The following is a 20,770-nucleotide window of genomic DNA, read 5'->3' on the forward strand; positions in this document are numbered from 1 at the left end:
TTTGTTTTAAGATGCACATTGACATGAAATCTTCCTCCAATTTTGCCATAAATAGGTTTGCATAGTGAGGTGCAAACCGACAGCCCATTGCAGTCCCCATGTGTTGCAAGTAGAAATCTTGTCCAAAATTGAATAAATTATGTGTCAGAGTGAATTGTATCATTTCTATTACTGACTGTGTGGGTAAATCATGTTGTCTGAGGTACGTTTCACATGCCAATATGCCATCATCATGGGGGATGTTTGTGTAAAGTGCCTCAACATCCATTGTGGTCAGTAAGGTTCCCTCAGTCAAGGGGCCTATTGCAGACAGTTTTTTTAAGAAGTCAGTGGTGTCCTGGACCCTAGTACTATTTAAAAATTATTAACTTTTAATTAGCAGAAAAAATATTTGGTACTGATTAGTCTTCTATGACTCTAAAGCATAATGACACAACTCAGACATGACGGTGCAGCAGGTAGTCGGTTTTACTGTTAAACATAACATTGCATTTCAGGACTTTTTTTTCGTTAGATTCACCATTACTTTGAAAATTTTGTCAAGGCAATAAATAGAAACGGCGATGCATTTCAACATTTAAGAAATAAGTTTCGTCTCGAGAAGCCAAAATGAAGGAAGGTGTTTGCGTTGTTCCTGAAATCGGTGAACTGATGCTTAACGATGAGTTCAAAAGGAAACTGAAGCCCACTGAATCAGCCCTCTCATTCGTAAGGGTTGTCCGGAATTTTCTTGGCAGTCACAGAGCAGAGAATAACGCTGAGCTTGTGGAGAACCTGCTGAAAGCGTATCGGCTTATGGGAGCCCAAATGTCACTGAAGACACATTTTTGACATTCTCATCTCGACTTTTTTCCACCAAATCTGGGCAATGTTAGCGATTAGCATAGTGAAAGATTTCATCAAGATAAAAAGGTGATGGAAAACTGATTTTGGGGAAAATTGCATGATAGGAGACTACTGTTGGTTCTTGAAAAGAGAGACAGATGTGCAGTACAAGCGCAGAAGCGAGTGTCTCAAACATTTTGGAGCACACTGACCTCACTTTTATATTGAGGTAAATTGACATAAAAATACTTTAACTTGTCTCTGGTATCGTCTTCTGGTTTGTTTTCAGAATAAACAATTTTGGTGGGACATAGTCCAAACTCCAGATATCGTGTTGATATATTATATTGATATTCAAAAGTGTCAAAACGTTAATGCTGTGTATTTCAAAAACCTGACGTGCTAGCTTAATTCTGATTTCATATATGAAATGAGTGTAAAAAACATAATAAAAAGCTCTTCTGAAGTTCCCAGTAGCAAAAAAAAAATATTTCTTTGTAGACCAGTGTAATCGGCCTGTGTCTGTATTGCGTTTCCTTAGTGAGTTCTTGACTTCACTCTAAGTTGGCATGTTGTGGGATGCCCATCGGCAAATTAAACAACGCCACCCCCTATATGAAGCTCTACTAGACTTGAGCCGAGACATTTCATTCACCTAAAAGACTTCACGATACAACAATCCCATGATGCATCTTCACAACAAAGAAGATGAGAGCACACGTCTGGCAATGACCCATTAAAATGTGTGTAGTGAATTGCGGCGAAATCTGGTACTGTCAAGGTTGTGCCCACAGGGCCTCTTCCTAAAAACAACCCAATTTCTCCTGTCCGCGCATTTTAAACTGCCGTCGGGGTTTCAGGGAGAGAGCGTAAAGGATACTAAACAAAAGACTAGACATTAAGAGAAAATAAAAGGTGTGGACCCTACTGTTGCCCCGTTAACCCAACAGACAGACACTGCAGGACACAAAGTAAAGCACAACAAAGTTGTTTATAACTATTTCCTTATTAAACAGTGCCCTCCCAGCACCACAGCAACAATAAAGAGGCAAATAATTAAGCACAAATACATAATATTCTCTTTCTCCTCCACACCACCCAGGAAGCTTGGTCCACCTCCACCCGACTCTAGCTCACCTGCTGGCAGTCCTTTATAAATTCCCTAACCCGGAAGTGCTTCTGTTCTTCCTCCCACGTGACTTCCAGGTCAGATGGAGAATTCAAGTTCTTTAATCAGCCCAGAAGTACTTGTGGGTTTCCATACCCGTGACCTTCTAGTACTTCTGGGCTAAGCAAGAATCTTGTCTCCCATCTTCATTCCACAGCACCCCCTGGTGGCAACTCACAGCACCCAATTGGGCTGAGATACCGAACTCCAAGTCTCAAGATACCTTGTGGGAATCCGGGTCACCGCCTCACTTCAGCGGAGCTGCCATCTAGTGTCTTGGGGGATGCAATGTCCTAAACAAGCTGCCTTCCTCCATCCTTCCATCTTAGGGGCATCCCGGCCGGGTTGAACAGCCGGCCGTCTCTTACAAAAGAATAAAATTACTATTAGCAATTTGGGAGCTCATTAGCCCAAGATAACTGAATCTTAATAATTCATTTGCATGTGTAATAGTGCAGTGACAGAGCAGACAGACAGACAAACACACACATAGAGTACTGTAGCTTCATGTGTTGAGATGTGTCTGTGTCTGCTACAACAACAACATGTATTTCTATAGCACGTTTTTCATACAAATAATGTAGCTCAAAGTGCTTTACGTGATGAAGAAAGAAAAAAGACAAAGTAAGAATTAAAATCAGAGAATACTAAGTAACATAGAATAAAAGTAAGGTCCGATGGCCAGGGAGGACAGGAAAAAAAACAAAATAACTCCAGACGGCTGGAGAAAAAAATAAAATCTGCACGAGTTCCAGGCCATGAGACCACCCAGCACCCTCTAGGCATTCTACCTCACATAAATGACCTCAATCAGTCCTCAAGGTATTCAGGGTTCTCATGGAAGGACTTGATGATGACGGTCATGTGGACTTCTGGCCTTTAATCCATCAATGTGGGGACATCACGGTGCTTTGATCAGGTGGTGGTGGCGCAGGTCGCCACCACAGAAAACCGAAAAAAGAACAGAAAAGAGAGTAGGGATTAGTACCGATTTTGGAGCCACCATGAATAGTAATGATAATTAATTGAATATGCAGAGCATCAGGATTAAATTAAAATGAAGTTATGAGAAAGCCGTGTTAAAGTAATGTGTTTTCAGCAGTGTTTTAAAGTGCTCCACCGTATCAGCCTGGTGAATTCCCATTGGGAGGCTATTCCAGATTTTAGGTGCATAGCAGCAGAAGGCCGCCCGCCTCACCACTTCTTTTAAGTTTAGTTCTTGGAATTCTAAGCAGACACTCATTTGAAGATCTAAGGTTACGATTTGGAATATAAGGTGTCAGACACTCCGATATATAAGATGGAGCGAGATTATTTAAGGCTTTGTAAACTATAAGCAGTATTTTAAAGTCAATCTGAATGACACAGGTAACCAATTTAGTGACACTCAGACTGGCGTGATGTGCTCGGATTTTCTTTTCCTAGTTAAGATTCTGGCAGCTCCATTCTGCACTTGCAGTCGATTGATGTCTTTTTTGGTAGTCCTGAGAGGAGGGCATCACAGTAATCTAGTTGACTGAAAACAAAAGCGTTAACTAATTTCTCAGCATCTTTCAATGATATAAGAGGTCTGCGATACCCTTCTGTCTTTTTAACTACTGCATGACTATATGACATAACAGCACACAGAGTTTATATAAGCAATGCAGTCTGTGGATATGCAACGTGTTAAAACAATGGTGGCCATTATGTCACGGCATGTTTGCATTTCCATTTCCATTTCTTTAGGTATTTGTGTTGACATGCAGTCAGCAGGTGGGTGTTGTGCGGCCTCATCTGCGCATCGACTGGTGTCAGTAGGCAGATTTCTTAATTCGGGTGTTTTGAGCCCTGAAATCTTTGTCTCCTGCAGCTCTTCGTTATCCGCTCTCTTAATGGCTGTCTTTCTGATGAAGTGTGACACATCCTTTAATTCAAATGCATAGTTTGCAGTTCATATTTTCATGACTATAACTGCCAATCCTTCCAAGCTTACCTCAACTCCTACACTATCGTAATGCTGAATCACAGAGAGCACACCCAGCACCTGCAAAAGCACATCGATCACGTTTACCATTCGTCCATTGATGCCTTCGAGTGCCAATATATAATCTGATGCTACAGATGGGGCTTTTCCCTTGTATCAAGTTGTGTATATTTTTAAAACGTTTAATGTGCTCCTCGCACACTTGACACACGTTTATGCGTTGTGACAAATCTAGAGGGTGTAGGCAGCCACTCAACAGACAGATGCTGGTGGCACACTTATAAAAACACAAGCTTTTAATTTTTCTTCACTCGTGGAGAACGTCTTCCCCGTTCCCACAACACAGTCCAAGCACCAAACACAATACTTTACTCTTCCTCTCTCTTTTTTTGCCTCCACTCCTCCTTGGCAAGCATCGTCTGCCACCTCCTGACTCTGGCTCCCCGCGTAGTCTCTGTTGGCCCTTTATATAAGTCACTCGGAAGTGCTCCAGGTGCTCATTGCCCCACTTCTGACTGTGGAAGAACCACCCACACGGGCTCAGGAACAGCTGTAGCACCCCCTGGCAGTACCTCCGGATCCCAACAGGGCTGTATCCAACTCCATCTCCCATGAAGCCCTGTGGGAGTCCAAGGCACCACTGCCACCCAGGGGGCTGCCATCTAACGATCTAGGGGACGTAATGCTCTGTACATGTTTATTCCCCTGGACCATACAGGGAAGAGGCGTCCCGGCCGGGAAGGTCTGTGAGCGCTTTGAATAGTGAGAAAAGCGCTATATAAATGCAAGGAATTATTTTTATTAATATCTAATAGGGTCCCTTTAGGAGACTTTACTACTGTAGACAATTCATCGTAATCAGCAGCTTGCTGTGTGTCAGATCAGGTTAGCATGAGCACCTCTGATCTTTGCAGTTCAAAATCCCGCCTCTACTTTGAGCTCCGCCTCCACAAGGCTTTGGATTGGTCTAGAAATGTGACACTCTGTGAACCGTCTAATTGTCCCCACCCACTCTTTAGCACTATCCATTCATAGTTGTCTACAGATATATGTATGATACGTTTGGCTTCAGTGAGTCCTATGTCAGTTTTCACATGACCGAATATTCAAAAGCAGGCTCAGAAAAATGAAAATGTGTACTTAAGGTGTTGTAACAAATGCTATGGATTGTTTTATGATATGCACTATCAAATAAATTGAAATTCTTTATCTAGCTTTACACATTTCATGTTTCTTTTCTATCCTCAGGACTCACCGTCCTGCAGAAAGTGCTGGACACTGCTGCTGAGAAGAACTGGCAGGTCACCTCAGTGAATGTAGAGACCACCACTGAAGATGGCTACAGGAAACTGTTTCAAGATCTGGATAAGAAAAAGGAAAGACAGATTGTCATCGACTGTGAACTGGACCGACTCAACGCTATTCTGAATTTGGTAAAATTTCTTTTTTGAAATTCTTTCTCACTGATTTATTATTTCAACATATGCTCATATTAGGGCTTATGGTCTCCAGCGTTCCTTTCCGCTGCTCAATGTTCATGTTTTTTGTGTGCAAATGCTGGTCAGATTAATTGGCAATTTTTAAAGAATTATTGTTGCACGTGTTTTCTTAATAAATGTCTTGATAGAAAATTTTCTAGCGCTGCTATTTACCAACTGTGTTTTTTTGTGGATTAGCAGTTAGGATTTGTCTCTTTTTGTAGTCTTTTTGGTAGGGTTGCCAGATTAATTAAAAATGTATAGTATAAGATTGGCATAAAAATAGCAAATTTGCCCAACAAATAGCCCAATACCTGAGGTAGACAAAATGGCACACTGGAAAGATGTGTCAGAGGGAGAGGGTTAGGTACCTGCCATCAGAACTCGTAATATTTCGTAATATTTACTCATAATTCGTTCCGGAAACGTGCTCGCAGTCCAAAGCACTTGTATATCAAAGTGAATTTCCCCATAAGAAATAATGGAAACTCAGATGATTCGTTCCACAATCCAAAACTATTCATATAAAAATGATTAATACAAAATATAAAGTAAAAATACATAAAACAAATTAACCTGCACTTTACCTTTATAAAGAATCATGGCTGGTGTGAGTGAGTTTCTAAACTCATGTGGGATTCCACCCAACGGGACGACACGCGGAAGAGCGTCCCAAAGCAATCGCAGTCTCCCAGCTCTGCTGCAGTTCGCCGTATAAGCGAATCCAAAAAGATCGCAGACATGCTATAAGCGCCTGCCGTCGACGGGTGATACAAGGAACATTATAAAGATCCTGCTACAATAAATAACCGCGCTGTTGCTGGTTCAAGCTGAATAAAGCTGGTGTTGTTAAAAGTTCTGAGACTCAGTTTCATGTTTTGGGGAGCAAGACGGGGACTCGCACTTCACAGCACACACGTGCGCGCACACACACACACAGTCACAATGCTGTAGTAAACAGTATACGCTCGTACGGATGGTGACTATATGAGTGAGGCACGCAGACTCAGACGGAGAATAGGAGACGATTGCCCTGAAGAGAGATAAGAAGAGAGAGACGCGCTAGAGAGAGTTGTGATCACATGACGCTCAGCAGACAAAGTGTATCCGTTCTACTCATATTGCAAGACATCACTCATTTATCAAGTCAAAATTTATTAAAAAATTTAGCTCGTCTTGGGCCTGCTCCAAATTAACATTATTCTGGACAAAAATTTTTAATTACCTCTCAGACAGCCTTGGACTCACAATCCCTCCTAACCCATTAACAGCTGTGTTTGGGGTTCTTCCAGAGGGTCTTAAAGTGGAGAAGGACAAACAAATTGTGATTGCATTCACTACACTCTTGGCACGCAGACTTATTCTGATAAACTGGAAGAACCCAAACTCTCCTCTTTTAAGTCAGTGGGAAACCGATGTGTTATATTATTTAAAATTGGAAAAAATCAAATACTCAGTTAGAGGATCTGTACAGACTTTTTTCAAAACATGGTAGGATCTAATCAGTAATATTTTAAAATAAGTTTATAAAGCACAGAGAATTTATTAATTTAGGTATTTTTACAAGCCTTAAATTTTACACCGTTTGGCTTGCTCTCTCTCTCAGGGGTGGGGATCGATCTGTTCTTAACATAATTCTTTTTTTTGTAAAAACTTGATTGCTATGTATTGATTGTAATAAAATTAATAAAAAAAAAAAATTTAGCTCGTCTTGCAAAACACTCGTAAACCAAGTTACTCGCAAACCGAGGTTCCACTGTATTTCACAGCGAGTGAATGGGTATATGCCATCACAAAATGGGGTGGGGTGCCCCTCCACAGAGATGTTACAATGATAAAACAATACATACAAGTGAGCAAAGCAGGGGAAGAGGTGCCGGATGGGTGAAAACACTATGTTAAAAATTCACTGTTTTTAAAACAAGTAGCCCAAAAAAAGCACAATCTGCGAAAACCCATTTTTTCCTCACGGATGACAAGCAAAAATAGCCCAAAAGGGTGAAAAAAACGCGGAACTGGCAACACTGGTTACAAACTCTGCCTGTTATTGTTTACTACGTCATTTACTTTGCTCTGTTATTTGTACTTTGCCGCCAATTCCGCCTAATTATTTTTTAAAAGAATTAGCATATGTGATTTTGGTAAAAGATGTTTTTTAACTGTTTTTTTTTTATTAGCAGTTAGTATTCAGTTATAAACTTTGTAGATAATTTTTTACTAGCAAAATACCCACGCTTCGCAGCGGAGAAGTAGTGTGTTAAAGAAATAATGAAAAAAGAAAAGGAAACATTTTAATAATAACGTAACATGATTGTCATTGTCATGAGTGTTGCTGTCATATATTGTGGAGCCGACCCGGACACAGACAGGCGGACATGTTGTTTTCAAACCACCACACGTTTATTTTACAAATATTTACTGAGACCCAGTTCAAAGTGCACAAACCCCAATACAGTCCTGGCCACTCAATGCCTTTTCTTCACTCTCCTCTCTGGCCGACGGCCCACTCTCCTCTCTGCCTCATCCTTCTTCCACCCGACTCTAGCGCTGAATGAATGGAGACGGCCCCTTTTATCCAGTTCCCAGATGAGCCCCAGGTGTTCCCGGCATTAGCTACCCTTGGCAGCGAGAAGTAAAAAGAAAAGGAAACATTTTAATAATAACGTAACCCAGCGCTGGCATATATATATAAATATATATATATATATATACATCTATACACATATATATACACAGTGCCGGCTGTCCTCATATAGGGTGGGACCGCAGCTCTCCGGTTTTAGTGCCGTCCTAACATTTTGTAATTAGATGTAATTAGAATTACTAACGGTCACGGAAGTCCAATGATCCCCAGTAAGAGCCACAAAGTCCGCTTTCTGTAATGCATCTAATTTTGCTTGCTTTTCAGTGTGCACAAAACCCCCAGTCGTAGGAACGCGCCGACTCTAACTTCCTGGTGTGGCGGAAGTGCAGTAATTGTTTTGTGAGTGTTATTGAATGTTGCTGTCATCAAGGATTTGGTATTTGTGCGATGTGTTGTGGTTACATTCCGTGTTTGTCAATCGTTGTAAAGATGACAGGTTTCATTCATCAGGTGAGACCTGACACACCCAAGGCATTACCTTAGTCCTGGCACTTAAAACTTTCTCTCGCAGTTTCGCTGAGTTTGTGTCAAACACCACCCTGACCATCTCATCTTCCTCTCCATAAGCACAGTCCTTCACCCGTGAATATTTACCCTCCTGGTGGTGACCACGGGCCCCTACAGGGTGGAGCTTCCATATATATATATATACACACACACATAAACATATATATATATACATATACACACATATATACAGTATATATACATATACATCCACATATATATATACATATATATATATGTGCACAAAACCACGCTTTTATCAAGGCTTCCGTCGGGTAGTCTTTTGAAATAAAATTTTCCTCCAATCAGTCGTAGCAACGCGCTTTCTTCCGACTGTTACATTTTTGTAGCTCTGATGTGTGCATCAATATAATCGGTGTACCAGGAAATCATGCATTGACAGAAGTTCCCCTTCTTGTCGTTAGTTAAACCCGTTCTTTAATTTTGTGGCTTGTTGATGCTCTCGTGGTGCAATAGCAGACATTTCCGAAATCGTTCATTATTCCCTTTTCTAAGAGCGCTGTTAAAATGTTTTGGAGACCCGAGAAGATCGACATTCCTGAGACCTTCATTTGTCTTTATTTTCAGATATTGTATGATGGACACCAGTTGTTTTGGCACATTTTGCATCTCGTTATTGTTTGGCTGCTAATTAAGGAAAAAGAAACAGTTAAGGGGTCTGAGTCTTCAAGAGTAAATCAATTAAAATTAATTCAGTAGAAGTTAATTAGCAGCTAAAACAGGTCACTCATTAAGAAAAGGGTTAGAATGAAAACCGGCAGCCACGGTGGTCCTCCAGGACCAGAGCTGGCGACTCCAGTTTTTCCATATTTACAATCTATTAGACAGATTTCAATAACATTGTTATATTGTCTCGTTTGGTTATCACATATTGTTTGGTAATTATGTCATAAGAAAAAGACACTACGAACGGAATTGAGAAATTCAAGAGAACACATTCTGCCTTAATGCCATCTTGCCATGCTTCAGGTGCAGGCGTATGGGGGCACTGAGTCTTGCTCTGCACATCTTACTGGATCAGTTCTGTTGATTCACACATTCAGAGGCAGATGTTATAAAAGCTGTCCTTGTTTTTTGTTTTGTCTCTGGCTTCACTAAAAAGACAGCAGAACATCTTCTCTTGATATCCATCAAATCAAATGAGTGAGGCTGTCACAGTGTTATGCTGATTATATATTTTCTCCTGCTGTTTTGACACCACATCTCCCACACTTCTTTAAACTGCAACGTCACACTTTTTCAGCTTCACGCTGGGCTTTTTATCCATCCTTTCTTCCTCTGTCCATTTTCATAATCTGCTTTTTCTAATGTAGTGTTATTGAAATCGAGAGGTTTAGTTGTCAACACCGAGCACAAGACGGAACAGCAATCTGGTGTTTCAGAGCACGCTAACTCAAACTCCTTGGATGTGGGTGGTAGCTGGGATTTTCAGGTTTAATGAATTAAAAGGGGAAAAACAGCATAGACGAAGTAGAATAACTGCAATTGAATTGAATACAAGCAAACAGATTATAGGGCCAATTCACTGCAAACGTCTGAGCGCTGAAGTGTCTCCTTGATGGCAGGCGCCTCTACTTGAATTTTAAGGCAGGAGGGAGGGCTTCAGAAACTTTTAATTCCAAGCTCATAATAAGCAACAGCTGTCATGAAAAGCCAAGTTGTTATGTCTGCCAAACAGTTTTCAACCATCTTGATGGAGAGGAGGCAGCTAATCTGCGACATTATGCTGTTATACAATAAAGAAAGACTGAACAGGGCGAAAATCATAAAAATGAATTGGCAATTGAAGGAATGAAAGAATATGGATATGTAAGCAAAAGACATACAGTCCATACATACACAGAGCACGTGAAACAGAAAGAACGAGACAGAAGGGGTTAAGAAAGAAAAATAAACACATACATACAAGCATTAATAGAAAAACATTTATTTTGGTGAAAAAACAGATTAATCAAAGAAAAACAACTTAATTTAGATGATAATTTCTAAACTGTCACAGGCCAGTTTATTCTTAATTGTCTATAACACCTTTTCATTATAATATGACTGTAAATAAAATATCAGTTATATAGTGCCTTTCATATCTATCTATCTATCTATCTATCTATCTATCTATCTATCTATCTATCTATCTATCTATCTATCATATAGTGCCTTTCATATCTATCTATCTATCTATTGTGACATATAGGGGTGCTATTGCTCCCTTGAACCCTCCGACAATACGTTAGACACCAGGTAAAAGTCCAAATATAATTTTTATTATAATAATAAGGTTCACAAAGCACCCTCCACTCCACAATACTCATATAATAATCCACAATACACAATAATCAATAAATCCTCCACTCTCCCAGACGCATTGCCACCCAGCTCAGCTCATTTGTCTGGGGTTTCCCACAATCCTTTATACTGCTTAACCCATCACTTCCGGGTTAGATAAAAAGTTCTCTTTTCTTCATCCCGGAAGAACGTAGGTTCCTTTGTCCATGTGACTAGAACGCACTTCCGGGTTGTACGCAAAAGTCTCGCTGCTCCTCCCTGCAGCGCCATCTAGGGGCCCCTGTGGTATCCAGCAGGGCTGTGGATGAAAACTCCAATGTCCATAATTTCCTGCTGGCATTCGGGGCACCTCCATGATGCAAGGAGAGCTCCACCTGGCGGCCTGGGGGTATTGGCCGGGATGACTGGCTGGCCATAGTCCACTCTATCTATCTATCTATCTATCTATCTATCTATCTATCTATCTATCTATCTATCTGTGTCATATAATACCTTTCACATCTATCTATCTATCTATCTATTATATAGTGCCTTTCATATCTATCTATCTATCTGTGTCATATAATGCCTTTCACATCTATCTATCTATCTATTATATAGTGCCTTTCACATCTATCTATCTATCTATCTATCTATCTATCTATCTATCAATTATATAGTGCCTTTCATATCTATCTATCTATCTATTATATAGTGCCTTTTCTATCATCTATCTATCTATCTAACATAAAGGAAATTTTTAATATATAGTGTTTCATATATAGAAAAAAGAAAGAAAGAAAAAGAAATAGCTGAACAAATGAATGGAAAGAAAAATATTAAAACACACCAAAATATAACAAGGAAGATGGTTTTGTCTAAAATACAAAAGTCAGAATAGAAAAATCCAGTAAGCAAAATTCAAAGACAGGCAAAATTTACAACAAACTTGTGTTATCCGTAGCCAACTGACGTGTTAGGAAGGGCCAGGAAGAGAAGACAAATACGAAACCAAAGGTTAAAGACGAGAGAACACTAGAAACCCTGCAACAAGGTGTCAAGGGTTAGACCAGGGTGAGAACCATAAATAAATTTGGGGTCACAACCAAAATCAAACACAAATGAATGCCTCAGGAAGTCTTTTTGGAAGTTGTAACAAAGTTGAACACTGAATTACTGTCCCAGACGTTTTTGTATTGCCTCACCCTAATTATGAAGAAAGTTATGACCATTGGAGGAGGTGAGTCTTTTATAATTTAATGGCAACAATACCCAAACTTGCATTGTGGATTTTTGAGAAATGTAAAATAAAAATTCAAAAATAATAACCAAAGGCTCTATTTAAATAAAGGATCTAGTTTACCTTAGAAAATCCTGAAAAAAAATGCTTATTCAAAATTAATTTAAAACAACCTTGATTTATGACACAAACCAAATAATTCAAAAAAAGGGCAGTACTCACAATACAAAACTCTCCTCATTCAATGAGCCACAAGGAACTCGTAGGCAGGGGGCGGTTCCCTAGAAGTGAGGTAATGGTGGCTCCGCCTCTTGGGCCTACACCCACAAAACACAAGGAACATCAGAGAACTGCAGGAACTACATAACAAACTCCGGCAGACCCCTGTGACCCTGTGGTAGGATATGGCGAGTTGGACGATGACTGACTGAGAATATATAGACAAATAGCAGTATAAATATAACTTAGTGAATCAAAAATGAACACAAAAGACATAAAAAAGAATTTTAAACATAAGCAAGGGGAGGAACTTTAACAGATACCCTTTAAACAAAGCTTCAATAATGTTTTGAGACCGTGGAAAGATTCTAACAAAATTAAAAGTGTGATCACGACACAAGGGTGAGCACTCAAAGAGCAATAGAACTTAGGACTGTGACGCAGCCATACTAAAAATTATGAAACGGAACACCAAACCTAAAGTAAAGCCGCAATAAACAGAAAGACATAACATGGCGATAAACTGTCTGTTCCTCAGTTGGGGGTCTGTAAGGGACGAGATGTCCGAAGATGAACGTTGTCTACATGTTGATCCTTAGTTTAAGTTGTTTGCAGGATGGAAGATTTCAATGCATTTCTCAGACTAAGCCTACAATTAGCACACTCACGGTAGGCGTGGGTAGCTTCATAAAAGATTATTGCATTTTTTTTTTTAATTATTATTACAACTAGCAGCCATCCTAAGAGATTCTGGTCCCTGACTATCAGCATGTCTCTTTGGCTGCATCTGCTTCATTATCTGTTCTTGTTCTAAACAATTTACTTTCATGATTAGGATTCCCCCAGATAATTACATAATGTAAGCATTTCTTCTATTAAGACCTAGCATTTCAACGGCAATAAAATTCCACCCTTCAATATGTTGCTTTTTATTAAATTGGCCTCACTCTAATGCTGATGATTTTGGGCTATTAACCCAATCATCACCTCTGTATTGACTTACAGTTTTATGCCTATGGAGAGTTAGCTTACTACTACTAATAATAATAATAGTAATAAATAATAGTCTTTATTTATTTATTTTTTAATTTTGATTTTATTGTAATCATTCCATACAAATAGATCAATTTTTACAAAAAATAGGATTGAAAACAAATCAACCCCCACTCCTGAGAAAGAGAGCATGGCCAACGGAATAAAACTTAAAGCTAATAAAAATAAATCAATTGATGAGTTTTATAGGCAGATAAAGATAAATGGAGAAGAAAAAGAAATGGGAAGAGAATCTGCTTTCTAAGTACTTTAAGAGCTTATTCTAATTGGCGCCAGCAGACCCCCGTGACCCTGTAGTTAGGATGTAGCGTGTTGGATAATGGATGGATTATTGATCAGATCCTGCCAGGTTTTGAAAGAGTTCTGCACAGATCCTCTAAGTGAGAATTAGATTTTTCCAATTTTATATAATATAAAACATCAGTTACCCACTGACTTAAAAGAGGAGAGTTAGGATTCTTCAATAATACTCTTTATTTATATAGCACCTTTCCCACTGGATGGCACAGTTTATGCAGTAGTAGCACTGCTGCCCTACAGTAAGAAGACCTGGGTTCACTTCGCGGGTCCACCCTGTGTGGAGTTGGCATGTCCTCCTCCACAGTCCAAAGACATGCAGGTTAGGTGGATTGGTGACACTAAATTGGCCTTGGTGTGCAGTTAGTGTGTGTGGCAGTGCCATCTAGTGGTTAAGGCTTTGGACTACAAACCCCGGGGTTGTGGGTTTGAATCCCACAACTGACACTGAATGACCCCAAACAAGTCACCTCATCTGCTCCAACTGGAGAAAACAAAATGGCATGTAACCAATTATATCTCTAATGTTTAAGTCATTTTGGATCCAAGGGGATTGGACAAATAAATACATGTAAATGTGAGTGTTTGCCCTGCGATGGACTGGCACCCTGTCCCGTGGTTTGTTCCTGCTTTGTGCCCTATGCTAGCTGAAAGAAGCTCCAGCAAAAACAACATGTTTCTATAGCACATTTGAATACAAATAGCATAGCTCAAAGTGCTTTACAGGATGAAGAAAGAAAAAAAATAAGAATAAAAATAAAATTAGGCAATATTAATTAACATAGAATAAAACTAAGGTCCGATGGCCAGGGAGGACATATAATGACAAACCAAAAAAAAAGAAATCTGCAGGGGTTCCAAGGCCACGAGACCACCGAGCCCCCCAATATAAATTATCTCAATCAGTCCTCATGGTGTTCAGGCAGCTTGTGGAAGAATTAGACGATGCTGGTCATGTGGACCTCTGGCCTTCAATCCATCAATGGAGGGACATCACGGTGCCCTGATCAGATGGTTTGGGGGGTGCAGATCACCACCACAGAAAACTGGAAAAACAGCAGCAGAGAAAGTAGGAGTTCATATGGATTGTGGAGCTACGATAAAAATGATAATTCAATGCATGTACAGAATATCAGGGTTGCACTAAAATGAAGTTATGAGAAAGCCATGTTAGCATAATGAGTTGTCAGCAGTTTGTTAAAGTGCTGCACCGTATTAGCCTGGCGAATTTCTAACAGTCTGCTATTCCAGATTTGAGGTGCATAACAGCAGAAAGCTTTCAAGTTTTGCTCTTGGGATTCTAAGCAGACCCTCATTTGAAGATCTAAGGTTACGATTTGGAGTGTAAGGTGTAAGACATTCAGAGATATAGGATGGAGCAGATTATTGAAGGCTTTGTAAACCATAAGCAGTATTTTAAAGTCAATTCTAAATGGCACAGGTAACCAGTGCAGTGACGCTCAGACTGGTGTGATGTGCTCAGATTTTCGTTTCCTATTTAAGATTCTAGCAGCTCCATTCTGCACTCGTTGTAATCAATTGACGTCTTTTTTGGGTGGTCCTGAGAGGAGTGTGTTACAGTAATCTAATCAACTGAAAACAAAAGTGTGAACTAATTTCTCAGCATCTGGCAAAGTCATAAGAGGTCTAACTTTTGCTATCTTTCTTAAGTGAAAAAATGGCGTTCTAATAATCTGATTAATATGTGATTTAAAATTTAGGTCAGAGTCAATAATTTAAAAAAAAAACAAAAAAAAACTTTATTAATCCTGAAAGAAATTACTTGTTTTTTTTCGTATACCCCTTGGGGTCAGAGGGCAGGGTCAGCCATTGTACAGCACCCTTGGAGCAATTGAAGGTTAAGGGCCTTGCTCAAGGGCTCAGCAGAGTAGGATCTCTTTTGGCATTGACGGGGATTCGAATCGGCAACCTTCAGGATACCAGCGCAGATCCTTTACCTCTGTCTTCACTTTTAAGCCTAGTAGATCAAGTTTATTTCTATAACCTCATTATATCCATTTTTGCCAATCACTAAGATTTTCGATTTCTCCTTATTTACTTTGAGAAAATGGCTACTCATCCACTCAGAAACACAAGTAAGACATTGAGGTCAGTGAGTCAAGAGAGTCGGGGTCATCAGGCGCCTTTGATAAAGACCCCCGCGAACCTGTTCAGGACTAAGTGGGTTTGACTGACTGAGCACTTCACGCTTAATACAACAGGAATAAGAGCAAAGATGACATTGTAAGACAGGATACAAACTAATATGAAACACCAGATAACAGATAAATACGAGGTGTGACAATTTAATTCCCGGAGTGAACCTTTAAAAAATATACACGTGGAACTGCAGACTAGTGGCAACTGTCGCCTTCAAAGTACTTCCCTTGTGCATCTGTACACGGACTTAAACGGCATTCCCATTTCTGGAAGCGGGCCTGGAACTCATTTTCCGGAATACTGTCGAGCAGCTGCCTTACATTCTATTGGTTTATCAGTCATATTAGAAAATCTTGATTCTTTCAGCACAGCTTTTAATTTTTGGAAATAGCCAGAAATCACAGGGAGCTGAGTCAAGTGGATAGGCAGGACAATCTAATTGGGTAATGGCTTCTTTAGCCAGAAAGTCTCGCGCGGTGTGACTTGCCGCATTGTCATGATGAATGAGCCACAAATCGGGTCTTTTTCTTCAAACGGAATCTTGTAATCTCTTCAGTACCTCTAAAGAGCATTGTTGGTTGATTGTTTGTCCCTGTTTGGTAAATTCTTGGTGGCCTATTCCCTTGTGATCGAAGAAACACCCCAGCTTGATATAAACCTGTGAACGCGACATGCATGCTTTTTTTAGGGTGCGGTGAACTTGTAGATTTCCATTGCAGGCTCCGTCACATTTTCTTGCCTATCTTTGAACCTCTTATGCCACTTAGACACACTCGACTTTTTCATGGCATCTTCACTATATGCCACTTGCAAACAGTTGTACCGTTTGAGTAGCACATTTGCCGATTTTCATACAAAATTTTATATGAATACATTGATCTAAATTTCAATCACCATTTTTATGCCATAGTGTACACGCAGATATCGATTACCTTCTCAATAGCTATCTAACAACTGGCTCTATCAACTTGCAGTTTACGCACTGTGAAGAAATAAAGGCACAAGAGAGTAGATTAAGGGTAGGGGATCCGTCCCTGTATACCGTAGGATGTTCGGTCAACCAAAAAACACGGATACACCAGTCAGAATGCCTGAATATGACAATTGGCATTGGAACAAATGACAAACGGAGCTTTAATGGAGTTGTGGCCGGAAGAACTACAGAGGCAGAGGAATTGAGGATGACGTAAATAGACTGGGGCAGAGATGAGTTGGGGACATCGGAGAGGGACCGGAAATGAAGTCATCACGAGATGTCAGTAAACAGCAATGGACAGGATACGCAAATGTAGTTACTGGGAAGCTGAAGAATTCACGTGGAGTCGGACTTTGGATCCAGTGACGAACAGAGAAAGGCATTAATATGCTGTTTCATACCCCTATCTTGCAATCTTTAGCACCCGTTGCCTGCCCCCTAATCACACGTGTGTGACACCACATATTAGTTCAAACACGAATACTCGTGTGATTTCGCTTAAAATTACGTCACGGGTGACACTATGCGGCCATTCCTGGGATTAAATTGTCACATCTTGTACATGAAAGTCAAACTTTAAAGGTTAAGAAAAATTAAAGAGGAAGAAGAAGCCGTAAATAACACCACAAAGCCCCTCTCAGTGCAATGTCATTTTGACAGACCTCGTCAGCAGATGTTCACAAGGCATGCAAGAACATAACCAATGGATCAAGGCCTTCAGTTTGTCACATGTGGAAAGTCCAGAAAAAAAATGGATCATATTACCATTTAGGTTTTTTTTTATTTTTATTAATTTTATTACAATCCATACAAATCAATCAAGTTTTTACAAAAAGAAAAATTGAGTTAAGAACAAATCGATCCCCACCCCTGAGAGAGACAGCAAGCCAAACGGCGTGAAATTTAAGACCTGTAAACATACCTAAATTAATAAGTTCTCTGTGCTTTATGAGCTTATTTTAAAATATTACTGATTAGATCCTGCCAGGTTTTGAAAAAAGTCTGTACCGATCCTCTGAGTATTTGATTTTTTCCAATTTCAAATAATATAACACATCGGTTTCCCACTGACTGAAAAGAGGAGAGTTTGGGTTCTTCCAGTTTATCAGAATGAGTCTGCGTGCCAACAGTGTAGTGAATGCAATCACAGTTTGTTTGTCCTTCTCCACCTTAAACCCATCTGGAAGAACCCCAAACACAGCTGTTAATGGGTTAGGAGGGATTGTGAGTCCAAGGCTGTCTGAAAGGTAATGAAAAATGTTCGTCCAGAATGATGTTAATTTGGTGCAGGCCCAGAACATGTGACCCAGCGAGCCTGGGACTAGTTTGCAGCGTTCGCAGATTGGATCTCGGCCTGGAAACATCTTGGAGAGTTTTAGTCAAGACAGATGTGCTCGATATATAATTTTGAGTTGTAAAATTGTATGCTTTGCACATATGGAGCTCGAGTGAATTCTCTGCATTGCTACTTTCCACTCCTTTTCTGATATATTAATTAAGAGATCTTTTCCCAGTGTCCTTTGAAAGGGAGGGATTGTAAAATGATTTTATATATTGTAGAGATGCAGTCTAAGTCCTTGAGATTGAGCAATATTTTTTCCAGCATGGATGTGGGAGCAAGATGAGGAAAATCTGGAAGGTTCTGTTTAACAAAGTTCCTGATTTGAAGATAGTGAAAGAAATGTGTAGCTGGAATGTTAAATTTGGAATGTAATTGTTCATAGGATGCAAAGACGTTGTCTATATAAAGATCTCTAAGCAAGTTAATTCCAAATTTTTTTCCAGATATTATTATTATATTATCATATGTTTGTGAAGGTTGAAAAAGATGGTCCTCTTGCAGAAGTGCCACAGATAGAAGCTCTCCGTCTTAAAATGCTTTCTACATTGGTTCCAGATTCTAAGTGAGTGGAGCACAATTGGGTTAATAGTATATTGCCAATAACATGTGTTTATTGGAGCGCAGAGCAAGGAATACAAAGAAGTACTGCAGGCCATTTAAGGTTTTGACCTTTCATCTTGCCAGGCTGACCTTTTACAGCAGCGAGTTTCATTTTCGCAAGTTTTACCTCTCTGCCTTCTGTTGGCTAATATTTCCTCTTTTAATGTTCCAATTTGCTGCTGTTACGAGGTCAAAAGTTTGTAAGATAGAAAAGAACTGATAGTTTAACCTCATGATATGATAAAATTGCTATCTATCTATCCATCCTGCCTACTATGCTAAAAGTAATATCTATCTACCGTATGTGATCACGTATAAGTCGGGTCTTGAAACCTGAAACGTCGATCATAAAATCAGACCCCAACCTTTACGCCCGTTCAAAAATGCAACACTTAATTTTTTTAACATCTTGCTTCCTCCAATCTCACACCAGTTTCTCACATGCATCGAATTTTGTTGCAGCAGCGGAGTTACCAATTTCTTTCGCTACTTCAACGACATTTACAGTAATTTAAAACCAGCTTCATATTTTCTTCTGATCGAAAACGCTTCATCCTAGGTAAGGGATGCTCTTACGATAAAGGTGTATGAGGGTGTGAGATAGAAAAATCACAAAATAGTGCAAACGACGATTCGGAATAGTTCGGGTATTACCGTGTGGTCACGAAGGCACAATAGAGAGAGAGAGAGGTTAGGAGCACACGCTAAAACAGCGCATTTCCGTACCAACATAGAAATAAAAGGCTGTGTGCCCCGTGGTTACTCTCTCAGGTGGGCGTTAGCATATCATAATCTCTTGTATCAGTAGCATGAGTTTTCCGCATTCGACTTATACGACCAACATTATAAAATGACTTATCCGGGGTAAAACTTATCCACAAGTATATACAGTATCTATCTATATATCTATCCTCTGGCATTTCTGAATTTCTTGACGTAACCAAGTCCTATACATCTGACCACTCAAACCTGCTGTGTTTATCTTGTGAGTCAGTGATCCATTATTCAGCCTTTAAATTAATCCCACTGATCTGGACATGAAGTCATGAGCCCTCATGGACAGAACTTGGATTATCAAATTACTTTTGTCATGCAGTTGTCCTCTAAGTTATAAACAGAGCCAGTCTGTTGTGGAATGTCTGCTTTGTATTTATGTGCAGATGAAATAGAAATTGAACGGCGCCCTCAAGATTTTCTCATTTTTCTTTACAGATAATCAGCATGGGGAAACACGTGAAAAGTTACCATTACATATTTGCCAATCTGGTAAGTGGACCTTCTGTTTCCTTCAGATGTGTGTTACGTGGCTGCCTGGGATGTTGCCTTTGTAAAGCTCTGTAGAAGAAGTGATACAAGTGCAGTATAACTTTTTAGAAGTGACATTTAATCGATTGTTGTGATCATACATGCTGTTGTACTCCACTGTGCTCTTATTTAGTCTTGCATTCTAATTTGTGAGCTTGCTGCTTTCATTTGTATTCTTTGTAAAGCTTCTTCTTATGGTGTGTTCTCTAAAATGCATTATAAAAATTTATTGAAGCATGTGTGGTAATTTAAGCTTCCTGACTGTCACATTGGTTTATGATGCTGCCTGATACTACCTGTGACCTGGGTGCCTTTTCTGGAGAGTTTGTACATTTTTCTTACATCATGGTGTAGAATGTCCAGTCGTACTGAACTCCCCGAGTGTCCTCCGCTCTCCCACATCAACATAAGCAGGACAGCTGCTGCTGCTGCCAGTTAATAGGCTTATGTTATATTGTCTGTGTTGTGATGTGAGATTTTACATATAACTTGATAAATGTTTTGTATGTCTTTATTTATAATTTAGGCAAACCAAGTGGTGAGAGGTATTCATGTTTGCACAACCCCCAACCCTTTTTACGACTGTCTCTTTGTAATTTTATGACAGGATTTGGGGGGATGTGTCTTAAACCAGTTTGATCCCCCACACAAAGCCAGGTTAGTGTAATATATGGTCTTTTTAGGGCAGGAGATAAGATGTTCTATTT

The 20,770-nt window shown here is 39.7% G+C and overlaps 1 protein-coding gene across 4 annotated transcripts in view; it reads left to right on the forward strand.

The window, feature by feature from the left end:
- Positions 1–20,770, forward strand: part of gria1a (glutamate receptor, ionotropic, AMPA 1a) — a 396,095-nt gene that overhangs the window by 173,584 nt on the left and 201,741 nt on the right. For all 4 annotated transcript variants that reach the window (XM_039775539.1, XM_039775541.1, XM_039775538.1 and 1 more), the window contains exons 4-5: positions 5,208–5,392; positions 19,971–20,024. In XM_039775539.1, coding sequence (XP_039631473.1) covers positions 5,208–5,392; positions 19,971–20,024 — 239 coding nt within the window. The remainder of the gene's footprint in view (positions 1–5,207; positions 5,393–19,970; positions 20,025–20,770) is intronic.

Source organism: Polypterus senegalus, chromosome 13 (genome assembly GCF_016835505.1).
Source record: "Polypterus senegalus isolate Bchr_013 chromosome 13, ASM1683550v1, whole genome shotgun sequence".
Taxonomy (NCBI): domain Eukaryota; kingdom Metazoa; phylum Chordata; class Cladistia; order Polypteriformes; family Polypteridae; genus Polypterus; species Polypterus senegalus.